This window comes from Athene cunicularia, assembly GCF_003259725.1.
Source record: "Athene cunicularia isolate RWA chromosome 1 unlocalized genomic scaffold, athCun1 chr1_part1, whole genome shotgun sequence".
NCBI lineage: Eukaryota > Metazoa > Chordata > Aves > Strigiformes > Strigidae > Athene > Athene cunicularia.
The window spans coordinates 82,661,829-82,679,420 of record NW_020799091.1 but is presented as its reverse complement, the minus strand read 5'-3'; the positions used below and the strand labels follow the sequence as shown (position 1 = coordinate 82,679,420).

At 37.8% G+C, this 17,592-nt stretch overlaps 1 protein-coding gene across 7 annotated transcripts in view; it reads left to right on the top strand.

The window, feature by feature from the left end:
* Positions 1 to 17,592, top strand: part of SH3KBP1 (SH3 domain containing kinase binding protein 1) — a 201,684-nt gene that overhangs the window by 141,832 nt on the left and 42,260 nt on the right. For all 7 annotated transcript variants that reach the window (XR_003398469.1, XM_026849086.1, XM_026849077.1 and 4 more), the window contains one exon: positions 8,282 to 8,376. Coding sequence is in view for 6 of the 7 variants with exons in the window: in XM_026849086.1 (XP_026704887.1) it covers positions 8,282 to 8,376 (95 nt within the window). In the remaining variant the exon portion in view is untranslated. The remainder of the gene's footprint in view (positions 1 to 8,281; positions 8,377 to 17,592) is intronic.

Here is a 17,592-nt window from a genome sequence, read left to right as displayed (position 1 = left end):
GGAACAACACAATTTTTCATTTTCCACCTGTTTCTTTCCATGACTGGTGGTATTATTTCTTAGTCTCAACTGGATAAAAAATGCACTTGCACTGTTAAAGAGCCTGCTGCGAGAGGAAATGAAGCAGTAGCATCTTCCCTCTCTGCCCACGGGGACTTCAGCATGGAGTGTTGGTTGCTGACTCTTCCCACATCTTGTTTTGAGTCTGCTTTTTTCCTATAGCTTTTCTGATGCAATAGGGCAGTGATTTGCAGCAGGGCCCTTGATGTGCTTACCATTTGCTCTTAGTACATGCAAGATGGCCTAAATTCTGCAATGGGATTTGGTCAGAGCATGAGACAGATCTGTAGGTTATATAGACACATCTTGCATCCATATGCCATGTAAATCTCCCTAAAAAGAGGGCTTAGGATTTTGTGGAATAAACAGATGAATCTTCAGGGCCAGAGGAGACATTTTGCTCAAAAGGAGAACACAGTGAAAGCACAAATCTTTACAGAGGTTGAGTGGTCCCTTGGAAAACATCACTAAACTTTCAGGAATAAAAGAATGCATCTTTGAATAGAAGAGGGGAGAGCTGTTTGGTTTAGATTTATGCATGTCTAGAGTTAGAGGGGAATTATTTTACTGTTGAATTTCCGTCTCTCTCATGTAGCTGGGATGGCACATGCATGCATGTGTGTTTATATTTCTATCTCTAGTGTGAGATATATTGGGTTTTCTGTGAAGTAGCTTGCTTTTAGTTTAAGTGGCTTGTGGTGAAAAAGCTATATTGTAGAAAATAAATACGTTTTTAAGTAGCTCTGCTGGATTCTAAAATTCAGCAAAGCAAAAATATCCACAATGACTGAGAGCACTATTGCAGATTACTGAGATTGCAAAAATGGAGTATAAATAATCAGACAACAAAACAGCAAAGGCACTAAATCACAGAATGCATTGACCATGGCACTTAATTTGATTTCTCCACTCACTGTTTACAGTTTGTGTTAACCCATTGCATAGGAATACCAAAGCAAGCAACCAAATCCTAGCAAGCAACTAATCTTTTTGTATGATAGTAGAAGGTATAAGGAGTAGCTGAGTCTGGATTAATGGGGCTCTAATTAGTTCTGTTTCTATTTTTTGTTTGATGAGGTAGTGTTTTGACAGTTTGCATTTCATGAAGTTCTGTGAAAATATTTATTAGTGCAATCCATTTATGAGCCTTGAGCGTAGCAATTATTAAGTAAAACCAAATTCTACTGAATGTAGAGTTTGGATTATTTTCATCTGGTTTGTGTTTTTTGTAATGATGATGTAATTTTTCACTTGATTTTGTACATTTTATTCCATTTCAAAAATGTTTTATGAGTGATAGTTAAAGAGAGGAAGCTTAAGCTCAAGGAATACTCCTTTAATGGTGCTCTTGGTTTGAAGCTTCATTTTGGCTAAGTTTTCTTCCTTACTATTACTGTTTATGTCCACATTGATTGGTTTATGATTTAGACTTCACCAAGGGGAAAATATTTAAGCCTCAAAAATCAACTATACAGATCTGTTGTTTGTTTAACTAAAAAAATAGAGTCAATTTCCAAAAAGTTAGAAGAGTGAATCCAGTCCAGTGGATGTGTTAGCTGAGATGGAAGTCTTGTCATGGGGTGCAGCAGTTCTTGCCTAACAATAAGGAAGCAGTAGCAGAGGTAAGAGGAGGAAAAGATGTCATCCTGGCCTAAGAGGAAAAACAGATTCCAGAGTCACTGTCCCCTGTGAAATTTAAGCTTGGAGGTGTGTTTGTGGACTGCTGTCTTGACTCATCATAAGAGTCTGGCAGGAGAACAAATAGAAGAGGCATGCTTTTAAAGTTAACAGAGTCCACGGGTATGGTAAATGGAGTTTGCTCAGTTCTGGTTTGAACAGTATAATATTTAACCAGGCTCTCAAAATACAAACAGATTAATTTACCTGTTATAGTACTTCAGGGCCCCAAGTCATATAGAAGGTCTGTACATTGACATCAGTGCTTTACACTGCAACTGTAAATACATATAGAGCCACAGAATTCTGTGGATGAAATACAGTGCTTGCGACAGCCTAGGTAATGAAGCAGCTGTATTCTGTAGGAAGGCTATCGCTTGCTATTGTTCTACCTCTTTGAGGCAATGGCGGGGGGGGGGGCTTGAGACTGTATTAAATAGGCTACATTTTGAACTTAGAACAGACTGTGGGACATAAGGTGCTGAGCAGAGATGCATATTAACTGCCCCTTTGAAACATCCTGTTCTTTTTAGAGGATAGCCACTTTATAGTGTTTAGGATGGTCCTGAGACTTTTTCCTCAACAAATTGTGGGCAGTGACAGACCACTTGTGATAAATATCTAGTTCTTTGCTGCTGCTTTTTCTTCTACCTTCTGAGCTATAAGGATGATGATGGGAAGGAGAATTACATGTCAACCTGGACCCTTGGAGTCTATCAGAGAAGCTATCAGTGGGTTTATTCCTCCTTCCAAGGGACAAGAAGAGGAGCGACATGGACAGAGAAGATGCTTATTGTTGTGTCATTATCTATTGGAAAAGTATAGTTCAAAAATCACAGGATGTAGGCAAGGGTACTTATTTTCAAATGGGATTATACTTAGCGCAAGCTCTCTCAGTTCAGAATACATTGGGCCAGAAGCTGAACATTCTGCCTTAGATCTAGCCTGAGTTGTAAAATACGCTGTAAGGTTTATCTGCTCATTCAGTTCCCTGAGCAATGCCCATTGCCTGTAGCAGGTTGTTCTGCTTTGTTAGGGAGGAGCTGTGAGTTTGCAGGGAGAGACTCTGTGGTCTGACAGAGTCAATTATTGCTGAATTAATAAATGAGAACTGAATAGCTCACGAATATCATCTTTCTTTCCCCTCTAATTGTTTCCAAGATGTCTGCTGTTGGCAGTTTATTAGCAGGTATATTTTTAAGATGTCTTCAGGTCAGATGGAAAAAGAGAAGCTTCTGGAAGAACCATCTGTGATGTATAAACCCAGCCTTGGATAAAATGAGATTTATCATCTACAGTTGAGAGATGCTTAACATTGGTATCTTGGTTTGAAGCTTCATTTTGGCTAAGTCTGTTTACCAGGCTTGTAATAGGATATATTATTTTGACCTTTAGGTTTCTGGTCATTTTTTTTTCACTTGGAAAACCCCCAAATTCAGCAAGTTTCAGTGTGGTCTCTACAGTGCTGTATCTCAAATTAGTATTTCCTTTTGTCTTCCTTCCTATCTAAACACAATTGTTGAAATTGAGTGCTTCAGCATCCTCTTGTGGTATTGTGCTCTGATGAATAAGGACAAATTTAGTACTGAAGTGACATAACCTATTAGATTCTTCTCTGCTTTTATTAATCTGATTTTAAAGGTTCATATGATTTTGAGTCCTGTTGGCTTTACTTTTACTTACTCAAATCACATTGGTCTGCCATTCCATTAGGAGAAGTTTGAAAGCTGATTTTGTCTAGTCAGTTACATTGTTCCAAACTGTTTTGCTGATTAAAAATACCAATTAAACTCAGACACCAGAGTGAAAAGAGCAGGAGTATTTTACAGGAAATAACTAAATAAGGTAACAGAATAATACAGAAAACATACAGTAAGAAAAGACAGAATAGTGCACTTAAACAAATAAGAATATACAGTGTAATGCATCAAATCATTGCTACCTGAGAGAGAGGGAATAGTGATTAAGAAAGATACATCAGCATTTGCATATGTTACCATCACCCAGATACACAGTCGCTGGGGAGCCCTGGTTACAGCGAGGATTTTGGAGAGCCTATGCCAGCTATATACCCAAAAATCAGCAAGCCAGAATAGCTGGCACCTTTGTTTTGAGTGGAAATATCTGGTTTCAATCTCACACTGGATTCCCCCAGAGCCTGGCCAGGGCTCAAGGGAGAAGCTGAGGGAGTTTCCCTGCTTATCTAATTGGATTATGAGCAAGGCCACACATCAGGTCACAGGGCCAGACAACGGTCTCCATGACCCTGTTGTTTTATCCACACACAAAGAAAGATAAAGATATATTCAAGACAGCTACATCTTCCATACATATTTCACTAATGATTACATACTGAGTTAGCAGCTTCGGCTCAGGTCCTGTTTTTCATGCTTCAGTACTTCCAGTTTTACATCAGAATAGGTGGTTTGTTAGTATAATACCTTAGTATAATATAGTATGCTTAGTGTACTTACTATAATACCTATTAGCACAATGGTTATCAGTTATAAAATATACAGGATTCATCTATAGGTCACCTCTGGCTTGGGCTTATTGTCCAAACTTTAGCACCTCACAAACCCATCCATGCTGCTGAGACCTAGCTCTGTTGCAGCATGATCCACAGGGTCCTTGTTAGGCAGATGAATGTATTGATGTAGTGTATGTCAGTGCAAATTGCACTTAAGGAGTCCAAACTTCTACTGCACATAAACCTTGATTTTTTTTCCATGGCTGTGCCTTCACCCTGTGTTCTTGTGCCAGACTTCAGAGCACAGGGTGGCCATGACCCTCCTCCAGCTCGCTCTTATGCCTCTCACAAGATTGTCTCCTGGCTCTTTGTGAACTGCACCAGTGTGTGGCTGAGTTTAAGATCTGTTTTTTGACATTTTTCTCTAGCTTAATTCCTTGTTCCTCTGCTATCAGGGTATGAAAAAAAAAAAAAAAAAAAGAAAGAAAAAAGATAAGAGCTTGGTCGGGAGGACAGACAGGTCATGCAAGAACAGAGTTCTTGACATCAAAACTAGAAGACAAAGATGCGCAGCCATTTGCTATGAGTGAAAAAACTATTAGTTCTTTGATTAAAGTGTTGCTGCTTTTGACAGGCACTTACTGTGAGATCCACATTCATATTTTAAAGGAAGAGTTAAAAAAAAGAAAAAAAGAGAGCATTTACTTTCCTGATTATCAACTGACTTTTGTCAGATGCTGAAACCACAGGCCTCTCTCCACTCTTGTCTGTCAGGGTCTTTATCTTGAAAGATGATTCAAATTCACAGTCTTCAAATAGCAAGGGGGAGCTGAGGGAGGATTGCCTGTTACAGGACTCAGGAGACATGAGCTCCCTGGACACTTGCTATTCAAAATATTCTTTAATCTGGGATTCATCCACACCTTGGGTGAGACCTGCACTGCTGTCATCCTTTCAGAATAGTGCCATTACTGTGGTGTAATGGCTGTTCTCTGTTGATGAGTTGTGCATTGTGCTTGGCTTCCCACCTAATCTTGAGATTACAGTGTTATTGGATGAAGGAACAATGTATGTACTTGAGAATGGGCATTAAAAATAATCCTTCTTGGGCCCAGGTGGTGTTTGCCTCTGAGAACCCATCCTGGCTTCTGTTCGATGTCCCAAAAAAATACTAAGCTGTTTCCAGTAACCAGGGACTTCCCTGAGTGTGCAGCACTCAGCTGCTTAAGTACAGTATTATATCTGCATCATCTCTGTTCTAATTCACTCAATCTGTTACTTAGCAAAGCTGTTTTTCAGGATGTGGATACCCTCAGAATAGGAAAACACACCCCCATGATTATTTAAGGGAGAATACACACTGAAGTGTAAAAATGTGCTGAATCTCATGTTTCTCTTACATGCTTCTCTGCATCTACCTGACCTAGGTCAGTATGTGTCAACTTTCCACCAGCTTTTATGTAAGATGTTATTATACTGTCTTGAAGACAAGATAGTGAGCAGATGAAACATCCTAGCTGGGTCATTGAAGCGAGATCCAAACCCTTCCTTCACAATGCAGTAAACTAGCAGCTAGACATCCCTTTCATTGCCTGAAATCTGAGTTGTGACCTGGTGGCTCTCACATGCCCAGTTGTTTGGCAGTGTTACCAAATGTTTATTTAATGTTCCCTGCTCTCAGAAACAGTGAAATAGGCTTATATTTCCCTTGCTCCTATTATTTTCAAAAATCATATTTGTTGTCTTCATCTGACTCACTTCTTTAGAGAAATGAGAGGGGGTATGGTGGATTGACCCCAGCCAGCAGCTAAGATCCACCTAGCCACTTGCTCCCTCTTAGAGGAGAGAACAGGGAGAGCAAAAGCAAGAAAACTCATGGATATAGACATTAAAAAAAGTGAATGAAAGAGCAAGAAAAGAGGCAATGCAAAGGCAATCATTTACTACCTACCACGAGTAGACCAATGCCCCACCAGTCTCCAAGCAATGGCTACCTCACAGACCAACAACCCCCAAGCCCACCCTTTTTTATTGCTGAGCAGGAGGTTATATGGCACGGAATATCCCTTTGCTCAGCTCGCATTAGGTGTCCTGGCTGTGTCCCCTCCCAGCTTCTTGCTTGGCCCTGGCCTACTTGGGGGCAGAATGGGGGAAAAACAGAAAAGGCCTTGGCACTGTGCAGGCATTGCTCAGCAATAGCCAAAGCATTGGTGTGTTACCAGTGCTGTTTTAGTCACAATCCAAAACATAGCACCATGTGGGCTACTGTGAAAAAAATTAATTCTATCCCAGCCAGACCCAGTACAGAGCTGGACCAGAAAACCAACTGCTAATAATCATGGATAAATTTAAATTTTTGTGTTCAGGACAATAAATCTGTGAAGCCTAAGAAATTCTTGTTTACTTGAAACAGCAGCACATAAAATTCATGCTGTTCCTGAGTGGCAGTGCGTGAACTGAAGAGCTTTCCTCTTCCCCATCAGTACTGTTTCATTTCCCAGGCTGATTGTGCTTACAGACAGCAACCCTTCACATGCATGTTATTTAAGGTTGATGTTCCTGTCACTAAACTTCAGCAGTTGGGATGCAGCTTCTGAGTCGGAGCCCTAAGTTTTGGTTTATTCATGTGAGCTTGGTGTCTGGTCTCCCATGGGTCTCAGTGGAGATCTGTCAGTGGTGTCCAGGGAGTTCAGAGTGTGATCCAGCTAATCAAATGTAGGTGTCTGCTCTTCAGGTGAAGAGCTCTCCGTCTTAGGGTGAGAGCAGCTCTCAAGGCTTCGCTCACTTTAGTGACTTGATCTTTATCAACAGCAGTGCAACCGTAGGCACTGACATTGTTGTTTTCTAACATCAGGTGCCTGAATCTGAATCCAGATATCAGGCCCAGCCCTGAAGTCTGAAATCAGTAGCCTGAATCTGGAGCTGTTTGAGATACCCCAGGGTATTTTGGCTTGCCTCCAGCTGCCAGGCCAGAGGGACCTGGCTCTCTCCTAGGTTGTGCATTGTATCTGCCAACCATGTGGGTGTCTTATATACCCACGAGCGTCTGAAATGGCACTTAGTGTCTGCGCAGCTGAAATGACCTCCTGGTGAAGCCTTAAATACCCACAAGTGTGATAATGCAGGTTCTGCAAGTACCTGTTTCTCTGCATCAAACGTGACAGTTGACTAGAGGTAGAGGTCATCAAAACTGAGACATTTGAAGTGAGGTGAACACTTCTACAAAGCCATATGCCCTTCTACAAAAGGTCCAGTAATTTCTATGTATTTCTTTGGTCTTTTTAAACCTGCTGTCTTAGAGTATCACATATTTTTATACATTATTTAACAGCTGCAAAACGTATTCCCTTTTTATTTGTAAGGCACATTGACATACTTGTCTGTTGCACAGCAACATATTGTAAGTAACTTCTTTTTATGACAACTGCTTTTTATGATTTCTGAGTAGGAGTGCTGGCTCCTGTATTTTCCAGATGAAAGTTGAGATGATGCCCTTATTTATAGACAGTAAAGGGAAAACGGAAGAGGAAACTTTAGACTGATATTCAAACCTCTTTTGTGTTGAGTGTACAGAAGGTTTAGTTATTAATGCCTTTACATTTATTAATATATTATTTATTATTTTATCATCTTTATAGGTTCAGAAACATCTCCTTTCTTTCACACCAGGGGATAGATAAGCTATGTCAACCTACTGGGTCCTTTATGCTTTCAATTTATGCAGTATGGTGGAAGGCTGTACCAGAGGAACTACTGAAGCAAGTGTCAGATACAGTCTTACTCCAAGGGAAATGGTTTGAGGCAGGTTGCTGTCTGGAGCAATTTTATCTGAGATAATTGTTCTAGGGGCTACAGAGCTGACTTCCTGGATAAAGTGTGTGGGAATGCTTATCAGTGTGCAGTTTTTAAAGTATTTCATACTGTTTATGAAGGTCTAAAATACAAAGAGAAAGATGGCAAGAAAATAAAGCAGCATGAAGAGACACTTGTGGAACATTTTATGAAGATTTTCACCCTTGGATAAGCAGTTACTATAAAGTGATAATTTATCACAATGAATGTTCTTCCTTTCAGCTAAGGAGTATTGCAAGGTGATATTTCCATATGAAGCACAGAATGATGATGAACTCACAATCCGAGAAGGTGATGTCGTCACACTTATCAGTAAGGTAAAAGAAATATTTTTCTCCTAAAAGCAAGGATTAAAATTGGCATCATTCAATTGCCATAAAACCCCTATTTGTGCCTTTGACAGTGTCCTTCCTCTTGTGCTTTAGAGCCGTACCTTGATAGTGTTAAGTGAAAAACAGCTCTTTAGAATACAAGTTTATACAATTAATTTTAATTTGAATCTGCTGGCAGATCTACATAAGTTGTAAATTCATTTCTGTAACAAACATACAAGCCTAGAGAATAAACTGGAGGACTCAAGAAGGCAGTGGCTTTGAGCATCATCTCTGTTAGGTAGATGAGTTCTCTTTCTTGTAGAAATTGTGAATTAGACTTTTTTTGGGGTTAGGTGGAGATAATGTACCTAAATTAGCTTAATGAACTAAATATTTATTTAAAATGTAGCCACCCTTAACACTATGATAAAGCAGAAAAAGATGATAAAACAGAAATTAAGTAATTTTAGATCTGTGTTCTTTTCTTTAAAATTACTTGAAATTATTTAAGATTAGAAATGAAAAACCAGTGCCAGGATTTATACTAAATATCCAAAAATTATACAGTAAGATTGTGAGTAAACAGTTGGTTTTCTTTTAGAAGAGCTGTGTACCATGTTACAAATGGATTTTGTTACTTGTACATGTTACTAGAATGGATTATAGTTTAGGTGCACTTAATTTCCTGATCTTGTTTAAAGACTTCCCAGTTTGTTTAAACGTTTTTGACTGCTGGACATAAGTATTTGGGGAGAAAAAGCTACGAACTAGAAGGGACTATGGATTTTGCATGATGAAGACGAATTATAAATGACGTGCACAATATTGCTGATGTTGTTTGTGCTTATATGAAAGTAAAAGAATGAATTCTATAATTGATAAGTTTCATAAGAAATTGTTACTAGACTGCAATTTGGCACCTGGGTGGAAAAACCCCCAAACCTTGGGAAATTCATCTGGGGCAGTGTTTGCTATATACTACGCCATTTGCAATCCTAGAGGACATCTTTGTCCTGAAGAATATACATGTAACTGAGGAAAAATAATCAGACATTTTGTAGGAAGAGAAGCTGCACATATAAAAAATAAATTGTGTACATTAAATATCCTTTAATGACTTGCCCTCAGTTAATTTTTTGTTTACCTTGTCTTGAAAACTGTTTGGCTTTACCTGTTTTAGAATTTTTTTCTTAGAATTTTTTCTAAGAATTCTAAGAATTTTTTCTAATTCTTAAATTAGAATTTAATAGTGTCTGTGATCATGGAAATTGCTTTTAAGATGTTGTTCCTGTCCAATCTTTATTGCCTAGGTTGGTTTAACTCTCTGAGACAGCTGGTCTTCAGGTGAAGCTGTGTTCTTCAGTGTAATAAAGAGACAATTATTTTATTTTATTATGTAAAATAAAGAGACAGTTATTTTATTGAGGTTTCAATATGAGATTTAATTTGCTTACTTTTTCCCATTTTCTTCTTCCTGCTGCCTCTGCCCCCACAATGGAAGGATATTTGTCTTTGATAGTAACTGAGCTAACGATTTGACTGAATTAATCAGTTTTCCCAACCGTGCAATGAGAAGTTTGTCAATATATTCTCTGTCCTTTCTACTCTCTAGCCTGATGGTATCAAGCCACCGCAGACATTTTTTTTCACTTTTCTTCATTTTTCTGTGGTATATCACATGTCTCTGAAAAATTACATAAAACCATGCCTCTAGAGAGTGGGGGATCTCAATGCAAAAAGGCTTGGCATTTTTCCATGGCTGCTTTTTTATGCTGTGTTTGAACTAATATAAGATACTGAAGATACAGTGCTTAACAAGCAGTCACTTTGCAGGTCCTTTTGTGGTTTGCAGACCTCACTGCAATCAGACTGGTGGGGTTTTTTCATCTGTTTTTAATATATAGTTTAAGAAATAAAATTCAAGTGATGTGGAATCAGGGTCCCTGCTGTAGAGTTCTGAAAACAGTGGGGTCTCCTTCATGCTCTATCATGCAATATAGTAACTTCATTTTAGTCCAAATCATCTGAAGCAGGTGTCTGTTGTAATTTTTCTTTCAGTCAGCAATAACAAAGTCAGCCTCACCTTTCTGCCCACTAATGGCTTCTGCTAGAGAGTTTCCTTTTACCTGAAATTTAAGTCACCATGCTTAGAGAGTCCTTTCCATAGCCAGTTAGTGATCCATACTAAGAGGAATTAAATAGAAATGTATGGAGTATTATTAATATTTTTTTGCTTTGCTCTCAGATTACAGAGGGCTTTTTTAATCTGTTGGCAATAAATTGTTTAGCAGGCTTTGCTTTCTATGCTGGAGAGGATTAGACAGAATATATTCTTCCCAATTACCTAGACCTAAATGGAGAAGATTGTTACCTTTAGAGATGTGTGTCATAGTACTTCCTACAACCACAGATGCATTATCATAAAATAACGTATTTTGTTGAAATCACTAAAACCAGAAAGTGATATAAATTCTGGGTATGAAAAGTCCCTCACTAGGCTAATCTGTTTTCACACAGTCATATCTATAGGAATGTTGAAGACTTACAATTTTAGCTTGTACTGAATTTGCATTTAATTAAAACAACAGCATTGGTGAGAATGCGTGAAGTGGTTGAAGTAATGAGTGAGTGACACAAGACTGGGAGAGAAATTTCATGAAAATAATGTAAAATGCATTACAAGAATCTTAAAAGCATGAGGATAAGATAGGACTTGATAAGTGGTAAGAGGAAGGGAAATGACCTAAATGAGCTAAATGGTAAATTACTAGGAAAGCCTGTGTATTTGTGCGCACAGATGTGAGAATATATGTGTGAGGAAGCTGTTAGTCTGATATGCATCTTAAAATGCTAAAACTTTATTTTGTTGAAAGAATTACTAAGAAGTAGTATCAGGAAATGCAGAATTCAAAACCACCATTTTAACAGTGCCCTGCAGATAAAAGGGGTAAGATTGTATCAGATCTCTCTCTTTTTTTCAGCTAAATTAGTTATAAAAGTCCCTTTGTAAAATATCTATTTAATATAAAGAACAAACATGTTTTTTCTGTCATGGCCTTTGCAGAATCTGTTTCATGTTCTCATTCTGTTTTGATGGATGTTGAGATCTTGAATCAAAAGCTGATCGGATCTTTCCTATAGGCCTCTATGATAAGGGAATTTGAATATCTGAGGTTTTTTATGAAATAGCCAAAGCATATTTTGAATGGATTTGCTGAATCACAAGTGACTTCCCTAGTAACTTGGAGAATGTGCTCGTAAGTTTTGTGTAAACACTGAAGTAAGTCAGTAGAGGCTGATCATTTACTAGTCAGAATGATATGTATTTTGGGAGATATAAGGGGGAGAATGGCATTATGTGAGGATGACAGCCAAAAATAATTGCGGATTAAACAGCATATTGAGTCATTTTTTTATAAACTGCATAGGCCAAAATCATGGAAAATATACACGATGAGTCCAACCATGTGGTGGTAACTGTTGTTTTCTCAGAGGTTAAAATTTACCTAAAAAACTAAAAGAAAAGTAGAAACAAACTTCATATAAATGTATTACAAAAATTTCCCTAAAAGCTTTGTCTCTCCCGATTTTCTCTAGTGAAGCAAATATCCTTGTAGATCCATAGAAGAGGTTTTATTTATTAATTACTGGAAATTAAATTGGACAAATGGTAGTACTTTAATTCCTTTGTGTAAAATATGTAAAGATAAAAAAACAGATAAAGTATTGCCCAGAATTTTAAGGGAGGATAGAAGGTTCATCTTCAAGGCAATAAAACAGTAGCCATGGTAGCTCTGCTTTGCAAAAAGGGGTCTAAGAAAAATACACCTTTGGAACAAAGGGAACAAAAAGCAAAATACAGTGATTTTACTTGTACAGTTAAGGCAATTGTTGTGCAATTTGATGATAAGATACATTCATAAGCTGAAAGGTATGAATGACAAGAGGGCATGAGATTGACCTGTAGGTTAGTTTTGGTAACTTTTTTAGTGTCTTCAACATGTTTCTGACAGCGTTTGGATAAGGACCAGAACACTAGTAGTGACTGCACAATGCAGCTGAAGGAGGGTGGCAAACAGATGTTTTATTGTGCTCAAATATTGATTTTGGAGATTTTACTTGTAATAAGTAGAGTTGCTTTTAAGCAACAGAAGATTTCACGTGACATTTACAACTGTCATCTTGAAACTATTTTAGGATTTTTCATTCCAGCACTTTTAAACATAGCTACTCTAGGCTACTTTCCCGTGTTAATAAAGACTCTTCAGGCAAACACTACAAATTTCTTAGTAGCTCTCATAAATTCTGACAAAATGTATAGGATTCTGGAGTTTTCACTGGCATACAAAAAATGACCTCCGTGAGGAATCAATAGTACTAGCTACATATTTCAAAGCAAATACATCAGGTACATACTGGCAGCTGTGCACTCATTTGAAAGCAGTTTTACTTGCAAGAATGTGAAAGATTTGACTGCACTGCATCAATCTACCTGAGCTCTAGGCAATAAAGACCACTCTGTTCCCAGGAATTAAAACAGTCTGGATAAATAAAATTAACTACTTCAGAAATCATTGCTAATTTGAAAGCTGACAATTATGGAAAAGGATCCTCACCTGAACCCTTACTATCAGAGTAGGTATAGCAGAGGGCAGTATCAGTGGCAATTCTGGTAATTCTGAATTTACAAGGTGTTGAAATTGATAGCTATCAATATATCAACTGGAATAATAACCTTGTGCTTTGCATTGCATATCCCACCTGGCTTTCTCTCAGCATCCACCTACCTGGATTGCAAAGCCTTTCTTCTCCTGCTACAGGCTAAGAGCCAAATATGTGACATTAGTGGTAAGAATGTGTTGCACTGAAGTGATAGATGAACTTAGTAGGAGGTCCTTTCTGATTCTGCAAAAGAGTTTTCATGAGGAAGTGAGTTTCATGGGGGGTGTCCAGTCTCCTTGTGGGTTCATCAAAACTATGTGAAGGATTAATGAGGTGAAAAAGAAAGCATCAGTGAGATACAGCCTTCCACAATCTTGTGGATGCTTTTCAAATAGCACTGGGAAATTGATGCATTGGTATCATGAAAGACACAACAAGGTAATGCCTGTCACTAGTGAAAGACTTTCCTGACAAATGATCTGCTATTTAATGACAATCCAATTTTTAGTGCTTCTGTGTTGGGGTAAAAAAGAGCTATAAACCTAGTTTCTAAGAATAAGCATAATGGCAATCATTTTTTGCAAACATAGTAATTGCTTTTGGTGTTGTTATTAATTAATAATTTACTGTGAGTTTTATGGTTCAAAATGCTGAACATTTGGTGATTCCCTGACCCAAAGCACATGCCATCAAGTGGTAAGACAGAGAAGTATGTACAGGCAATTAGAACAGTATAAGGAAACAATGAAATGGAGTTCAGTCTTGATAGTCTCTTTAATGTTGTGTTTTCACTGTTGCAGTGACTGCTCTGTGTGTTTGACAGTGTTAGAGTATGGAATCTATCCTTATGCAGAGCACTTAATATTTTTCAATTCTTAGGATAGTTGTTAGGCACTTCATTTCAACCTTACTGTATTTCTAGACAGTTACCCCAAGTATGGCCTTTTTGCTAAGACAATTCTCCCAGTTTTGTCTCTTACGACACCTTTAAATGCTCATCCTGGTGCAGGACGTAATTGTCCAGAGCACTTTCTTGAGCTGAGTGATTGCCAAGGTGAACTTGGCTGGGTAGGGTTGTGAAGGAAAACAGCTGCTCTGATGGATGCAGGAGGCTCCTAAAGGGATGAAATTAGTAAGGGCTATGTACAAGAGCCTTGCCAGTGGGTTGAGGCTGTGAGCAGGGGAAGGAGCAGTAGCTGGACAGTGTGATAGAGGAGGACACTAGCTGATACTTAATTGAACATTTCACTAGGTTGTGATGTCAATAGGATAGAAATTTATCTGGTGCCTGTATTTGTTTCTGTGGTTTGGTTTTTTTTTTCATTGCTGAGTTGTTCTATATGCTTTTAATTGCAGGTGGCACACACAAATTTCAAAGCCCTTGGTTATAGAAATATGTGGGGGAATTAGAAGAGTTTCAGTTTTTCTTTCAGTATGACCATTTGCTTGGTAGACAGTATCACTCATTTTTCCATATTAAGATGAAATTTTTGGTATTTTCCACTCTACGGGTAAAAAAAAAGAAGTGATAATATTTGAGGTCATTAAAAATAAAGCTAATTGGCCAAGAAAACAGAAATTTTCAAAGCAGAAGCATGGTGGCTTAAAAGAAGGGAAGAATTTAGTCATATTTCATTATAGTCATTCTGGTAATTTTGATTTTCATTGATAGCTAAAAGCTTTTATCTCATTTTCAGAAATGAGTCTTATTAATATAACAATATAAAAAAATTAGGTTATGCAAGGGAAAGTATAATCTGGTTTAATAAAAGATAAAAATGGCTTTCTGTCAGAGCAACACAGTGGATTTTTGTTGACACTAAATATTTGGTCATGCAGATGCCACTTATTAGGGGTTTTAATACAAGATATTTTGAGCATTTGCAACTTCTGCAACAATCTTGCATATAGAAACTGAAAGAAATACAGTAAGTAAACATCAAATAATGTCCAGCTTGCTTTAAGAAAGCCTTTATGATGTTTTCTGTTTAAATAATAGCATGTAAGCAATAAAGGCACTTAACTGCTTGCCTTTGGAAATAAATAGGTTTTCCCCTCAGAGAGAACAATACCATAAAGGGTCTTGGTGCATGCCCTTTTCTCTCCTGAGATAACCATGAATTATTCAACACATCTTTGGCCAGACCTAATAGCCATACCTAATCTGCTTTCTATGTTCTTGCCCCCTACACTGTGCTCAGCACCAGTTTTTCCCCCAAGACATCCCACCTCCTTAGCTGATTGAGAAACCTGCTCATACCAAAGTTGCTGATTTCATACAAGAAATTATTTTGCAAAGTGAGCATGCTGAGGGTGCAGTTTTACATGATTGATAGTAGGTGGCTGCTGAAAGGGCTGGTTCTGCTCCTGCCCTTTTGCCTTGCATCTGCCAACCTTGCCACAGGCCATGCAGGGATATGTGAGTAGGGAAGGGTGATACAAGGAGTGGGACTGCCTCTGCAGTCAGCAGCCTGCCGAGAGACTGGCTTAGCAGTAGGGTCACTATTCCCTGACCTGAAACCTTCCTCTGAAGGTTTTGACCCAATGGAAATGAGAAGATTTGGATTTTTGTGGGTTTTTAAGCCACAGTGCCATGTGGGATGGTAGCTGGAGTAGGTCCTGCAGAAGGAGACACTTTTGGCATGCTGCTAATGTGTGTGGCAAGTGCTTGGGGGTAAAACTTGTGTCAGTGGATAGGATCATGACTGTTTCCTCATGTAAGTGACATAAAGCCATTATATAAAACTTGTGGGGACACTGATGATCAAATAATTATGTTCATTTTCTAAAATTATGTGATACATTTGGTAAGTTATAGGGAAAACAGACTGTGAGTAATTGTCCTTTCATTTTTCTTCTTGTATAGACCTTGTCCTTGGCCAAGACTTTTAAATGTTTATAAATAAATTTTTAACACTTATTCATATCTTGCAGCATTTCTTGGCTGCTGTGGTTGGCAATGGGGCATTATGTAAGGTCTGTATAGAGATAAAACCTGACAATATGTTTAATAAGGTATCAGGTGCAGCTTACATCTCACTGGTATCTTTAGAAACATTACTGAAACACTAATGTTTGAGTGGAGCATTTAAATAAATTGTGTATACAGGGGAGAGGGGAGCAGCTAGCACTTAAATGTTCTTCTTGTTAGTATATTTATATATTATTTTTTTAAGTATGCACTGAAGTTGTCTTATCCTGTTCTTGTTATCACTGATCACAGTGCTACAGCAGTGCTTTCAGAGGAGGGTATTCTGTTGTTCCTGGGAAGTCCCAAGTTTGAATTTTGACAAATGGAAGGTCATGCCACACTAAGTAGGTGAAGTTGTAGGACCTCCCATGCATGCAATCCTTCAAGATTTGCATTATTTGAAAAGAGTTGGGTTTATTTCTAAGTATGTTTAATACAGCCAAGACAATCTAAAAAGGTGACATTTTAAGATAAAAAGGAAAGATTTTTTTTCTGCCCTCTGCTTACAAAAGATATGACTGAAATGCTGAGGTGTCTGGAAAACTGTGATTATTAAGCTCACAATGTGGGCTTTAGGCTCACTGCTTAGCTTCATCCTTTCTTTTATCCTGAATATTGGGTTCACCTGCTGATTTGATGGTATTATCTGAAGTCCAACATTTTTGGGGTAGGGAGAGCTATTTAAAGGGAAAGTAAAAATGCACATATAGTGCCAAGTAATTAGTAATTGTAATTAGAACCCGGGTCCTACAATGTCTGTGATCTAAGTAGTAATAGCATTAAATAATCCTTCAAATGTTTTGTTCTATGTTTTTATAATCTTTCTAAATACAAAAACTGTAATTATGTAAATATTGTATCTTGGATCATCAGAGGCATAAATTATGTCAGTTAGTACCTTTCATTTTTGTGTTGGCTAATTTAGTTTTAATTTGAATATTGAACTGCTAGAGTTTTATGACATGGAACATATTTATTTCTCCATGATATTCTGCTGAGTAAACATTGCAAGTGAAGTGAATCTCCAGAAGAGATTGTTTTGTTCAATGAGCAACATAATTTTTCCTGTTTGTACAAATATTTCATCAAAGCATTTCAGCTTCATTACTGATTAAACTATTTAGTCACAGAGTGTAAAGTCAAAAGGTTAGATCTAGCATGAAACAGATTTAACAGACAAAACGTATCTGGTCTGCTAGATCCTGTACTCTAACATCTTGGGTACTGTAGGTCAGTCATTATTCTCAGCCAGTTTCTTTTTTTGAAGGGCCCAATAACCTGGACCAATTCTTGAACAGACTATGTCTTCTGGAGAGGTATTTTCTTGTTGAGATAATTCTCATAGACCAGTTTTTTAGAATGTAAATGATGACTATGCATAGAAGTACATTTACTGTCACGAGCATAAAACTTGTTATCCGAGAGTACGCATTCCAGAATATGTGCTTTGCAGCTACCTTTCCTGAGGACCTGCTTGTTCTTGTTCTGGACATTGCCTTCTATCCTAGCTATAATGATGACACCTGTATGGTGAAATGTTTCTGTATCAAAACCTTTTAATCAGGAAAGCTAAAAATTGAGCAGTT